This window comes from Chondrus crispus, genomic scaffold (genome assembly GCF_000350225.1).
Source record: "Chondrus crispus Stackhouse genomic scaffold, scaffold_314, whole genome shotgun sequence".
NCBI classification, from domain to species: Eukaryota; Rhodophyta; class Florideophyceae; order Gigartinales; family Gigartinaceae; genus Chondrus; species Chondrus crispus.
The window spans coordinates 75,048-79,944 of NW_005179202.1; the positions used below are offsets into that span (position 1 = coordinate 75,048).

General features: G+C 56.4%; 2 protein-coding genes; both read right to left on the minus strand.

Moving 5' to 3' along the window:
- Positions 1-523: 523 nt before the first annotated feature.
- Positions 524-2,131, minus strand: CHC_T00005801001 (hypothetical protein). XM_005717399.1 is given in 2 exon segments: positions 524-1,135; positions 1,136-2,131. The coding sequence occupies 1 exon segment, from the start codon at positions 2,129-2,131 to the stop codon at positions 1,136-1,138; it is 996 nt and encodes a 331-aa protein (XP_005717456.1). The 3' UTR covers positions 524-1,135.
- Positions 2,132-2,150: 19 nt separating this feature from the next.
- Positions 2,151-3,832, minus strand: CHC_T00005802001 (hypothetical protein). The gene is made up of 4 exons (XM_005717400.1): positions 3,806-3,832; positions 3,229-3,646; positions 2,371-3,057; positions 2,151-2,287 (listed from the first exon to the last, which is right to left on the minus strand). Exons 1-4 carry the CDS (start codon positions 3,830-3,832, stop codon positions 2,151-2,153), a joined length of 1,269 nt encoding a protein of 422 aa, XP_005717457.1.
- Between the last annotated feature and the right edge of the window lie 1,065 nt (positions 3,833-4,897).

Sequence of the window (4,897 nt, forward strand, 5' to 3'; positions counted from 1 at the left end):
GCAGTTTGCCGCCGCCACGGCCCGCGGCCAGACCGCCACCGAGGCCCAGGCCGCCGCCGTCGACGACATCGTCATGGCCCTGGAGGAGCTCAACCCCAACCCGCAGCCCGTCGAGACAGACCTGATTGACGGCGCATGGACCCTCGTCTACTCCTCGGCACAGCTGTTCAAGTCGAGCCCGTTCTTGCTGGCGGCCGCTACCCCGTTGCTCGACCTCGGCCAGATTCGACAGACCATCGCCGTGGATGATGGCAAGTTGGTTAATGAGGCGGAGGTCGTTGCGTTTCCGGCAACCTCGGGTACCCTCAAGACTACCGCCAGGGTCACCCCCGTGGGTGGCGAGCGCTTAGAACTTACGGTTGAGAAGACTACGGTTACGGGCGGCAAGCTGTTTGACAGATTGGACCTTGGTGGCATTTCGTTTGATGTCCCGATTGAGCAGATTTTGTCAAGGCTCAAGAATATGTCCCCAGAGACTTATCTTGATACGTACTACCTGGATGACAAGCTTCGCATTTCGAGGTCCAAGCAAGGCAAGCTATATATTTACACGCGTCTAGACTAGCAGCACTTACATTCGCGCAGTGTGGGAGACCTTGTCAAAACCAACGACCCTTTCTCACTACAATTAGATCGAGTCGCAGGTGTGCCGCATTTTTGTCTATAAAACTAGAAATCCTCCGTGCTGTGTGCCAGATGTCGCCCTACGCTGTTAGGGCGGCGGCGGTGGCGGCACCGGCATCAGCTGGGGAGGAAACATGGCCCATTTGGGAAAGAAGGGTGAAAAAAGTTTTCCATAGAGCTTCCTTCACCTGTGTGCCTTTCATCGCAAAAACAAGCTGATGAAGACGCAAAAGCCCACGTGCAGAGACCGACAAGATATCGCCTCATCGTGCATGAGGCCGCCTACACGATACAACAGATACTGCTGTCGACTGCCGACTGCACACGATTTCTACGGTTCCTTGAGCTCTACTAGCGCGGATAATTGAAAAAGTATCTGCGCTAGTACAAGCACTGTTCTTTTCATCATGGATGGCGCTTTCTGTCTTGAGCTCCGGCGCGCACGACTCTTCCCCTGTCGTCGCTTGTTCCATCCCTTGCATCGTCTCTTTCTGATTGTGCCGGGGGCTGATCAGATGAACTGCCATTGTTGCATCGTTTTCCTTGCCTCTGCATGCCGTACACGTTTAGCGTGTAGTTTTCCTCGCAGATGCGATTCAAGATTGTCCACGCTAGTACAACTTACATTGCATATGGGGCAATGTAGGCTCCTCGTAGCACTAGGTCCTGTTTTCTCGCCTGCCGCCTCGTTCAACGTGGACGGTCGCTGTTTTGCAGACCCCGTTCCAAGCACCTTGCCGAAGAATTCTTTCTGCTTCTCCGCCCGTTCCCTCCCTTGCACCGTTTGTTTCTGAATGTGTTCGGGGCTGGTCAGATGTGTACTGAGAGCGTCTATAGAATCAAAATATTCGTCACAGAGTACACAGGATACGAAAGCTCTCATGTTTGGAATCGGAGGAGTCTGCATTTTGTCGTCCGCGCTTGGGGCAGTATCTTTGGGTTCCTGGTCTTGTCGCTTTCCCATGATGGCGTTTCGTTGTTTGGGTTTTGCAAGTATGGCAGTAGGATGAAAAGTGGGACTGGCATACTTTGTCGGACTCAAAACCATGTCATTCTGGCGGGTCTGTTTTCCGCTGGATTTGATGCTCATGCGCGATACCGCTTGTTGCACCTTTGGCATAAATACAGCACATTTGGATGCTTCGCTCATACTAAATCCGGAGCTCTCCGATGACTTAGCTGGGGAAGGGCACTTGTCCTTGCCGTCGTTATCTTTCCTTGGGGGCGTAGGCGTTGTTCGTTGAACTTTAGATACTCTGTTGTTCGAGGTTTCTTGAGCGGCTCGCAGTATCGTGAGTGGCACACCTCGCCTCTCACTCAAACTATCCCTTGTACTACTGGATGACGCTTGCTTTGCGGCAGGGGCAGTTACGGTTGGAGACGTCCTATCCGGGGTCCTGGTGGCAATTGTAGAATTTGATGCCTTCTTGGAAGCCAGAATCGTCTTTGTGACAGGACTGTTATTCGAAAGCGATGATACTACACTGCGTTTCTTCAATGGCTGCATCTCTTGAACTGGAGGCTGCTTATTCTTTTTGTGCTTGCCGGTAATCAAGTGCTGTAATACCGTGGCCTTTCCACTCAGCTCTGCGTCGCAGTAGGAACAGTGCCAAGAGATGGGAGTGAGTTCCTTGATACCGTGTTCCTCGAAGGTCTTCTTCGCCTCGACAAACGCAAGGTGTATCTCCACCTTTCTGCGGTGCTTTGCGCCACCCCAGTGGTCATCGAGCTGCTCATCCGAGCCACACTGGACGGAGCAAAGCGAGCAGTAGAGGGAGGGGTTTGTGACGGGGGCCTTGCCGTCCGCCAACGAAGCGGGCGAGGTTGCTTCGAGCGGAGAAAAAGCTTGCACGACTTCAGGCGGGATGGGCATCCATGAGTCCAGGGAGGGCGGGTCCTTGAGGCCTTTCGCGGCGGCGGCGTCGTCGGACGGCTTCCGCAGGGCCTTCAACGGGTTGGGAAAGCGGGTCTGGGCGGGCGTGAGGGCATGCGTCGAGGCGTGCAGGTTGGGGTGTGCCTTGGCCATGTGGGCGCGCAGGAGGAGGTTTGTGGGGAACGGGTGCGAACACAGCGGGCAGGTGGTGGCGTCGGAGGGACCCGGCGAGGCGAAATAAGTAGCCGCCGGCACGAGGGGCGGGCGGATGGAGTGGGCGGCACCCGACCACGCCGACGCGTAGCGGTTGACCAGGCGCGCGAAGCCGGTGTTCACAGACTCGATTAGGTGCGACGGTGGCGCTGCGCTCCCCTCGGGCGCTTCCATGGCGCGGAGGGGCGGCGTGGTGGCGAGGGGGCGCTGTGGAGGGGCGGAGCGTGGGTGGCGAGGACGGCAAGAACAAGTGGCGTGAGGTGGAGAAAGTTTCCGTTTCCTGCCAGCCTGCGTTGGTGCCGAAACAACCAAACAAAAAACAAAAAAAGGGCCTCCAAGCTGAAGGCCTGACGTGGCCGTTGCGCCGGGGTGAGAAGTGTGGCGACGGAGGCGGAAGGTTGACGGGATTCAGGAAATTTTTCAGCGGCTGGATATTTGGACGTTCATTTGATGTGAGGGAAAAAAAGAGAACGGTCCTTTTTGTCACGTCCGGCGTTGGGCGGGCCCTTCCTCACGACGTGAAGTGGAAGTTTGGGAAGGAGTGCTGGTCGCCCTGCCGGGCGATGCGTGTGCACGCCGGGTCCAACGGCCGAGTGTCAGCGTGTCAACACGCTGATCATGTGTGATGTGAAACAAAGTGCCTTGCAAAGCCGTTTTGCCAATTTTCGATGTTTCTGATCTGAAGCCTCTTTTGAGGCCCTCCTTTTTTAGAAACGAAAATGAAAAACTGTAAGAAGAGCTCAAAGCAAAAATAAGCCCAATAAAATTAAAATGCTCAGCAGAACAGAGAAAGAAACTGGTCAGGCGCGTGCAATATTTCAGGAATATTTCAGGTACCCTTGATTCTGTAGAGACTGCCTGAAATATTGGTATCTGTAGTACAGATACCTTCTGCGCATATGCAGCGAAACTGCATCTTCTCTTCAAGTCTCTTCCCTCCGACCCTTGGCGATACAACCACCACAGTGTAGTTGTCCATTTCCTCCATGTCAACGGGTCTCCATGACATGGATTAGGGGATAAGGGGATTTAGGGGATTAATGGGAGCCACGCTCCATGGACGCCCCCATCGAAAACAGAAAACAAACACTCGACAAATGCGTACGTAGAGTCAATAATCATATATTGTGTGTTGTTCCAGAGTTCAGCGGGGTACAAGCCGCACCGAGGGCGCGGTGATCCCCGATGGAGTCGTGCGCACCCAAAACGGTTTGGCGAACGGCACGGGCACTTTATTAAGAGCGTTGAACTGGTCAAGCCTTGCGCGACTGCACCCCCAATCACAGAGCCAATCTTCGACGAGGCGCTTGCACAAATTGGAGAACTCGACGGGCGGCAGCATCCCGTTGTCCATGAGAGTGTCAAGAACCTGCTGTGCGGACATGCGTTGTCCACTGGAGTCGCCAGAGGTGTGCGTGTTCGGGGCCATAAACAGGTTTGAGTGGACGGCTAACACGAAAAGGAGGACTTTCTTTCGATGCTCCTGCCGATACTCAAAGTTGCCGTACTGCATGTACGAGGAGAGGTTGCCCCAATGCTTGAGCCCTACCTCCTCGATGATGAGGTTGCACACGATGCCCTCCATTCCGGACAGGGCGTTGCAAACGGTACGGTCCTGCTTGAGCAGGGAGACGAGGAAGGGGTCGTAGCGCTGCAGCAGGGCGGAGATGGCGACGATGTCCGCCACTAAAGACAGCGCATTGAGAACGCGATCCTTGTCGTCTAGATGCAACAGGGCGGGGTTATCCAGGACGCGCGTGCCCTGCGCGCAGATACCCGCCCACGACCATGCGTTAAGGCGATGGTCGCGGTCGCGCAAAATGACAAAGTTGCGCGCATGGCCAAGACGGAAGCCGTGGCATTGCGACACGCGTGTCTGCGTCGCGGCGGCGCCTGCGTCTGCGCCTTCCCGATTGAAGGTGGTGAAGGGGTCCGCCGCGGGCGACCACGAGCCGGACGTGGGGAGGATGCGGATATACATAGAGACGGGGCAGTCCGGGCGGCACAGCGCGACGGACGCCGCGTGCGGCGCCGCGGGGGTGGTCCAGCGGCACTGCGAGCCGAAGACGACGTAGCGGAAGTCGCGGCTGCGCACGGCGAGCGAGCGACGCGCGCGCATGCGGCGCGCGTGGTACCAGTGCAGGAAGAGGTGCTGCGGCGGCAGCGACACCAGGGCCGGGATGAGGC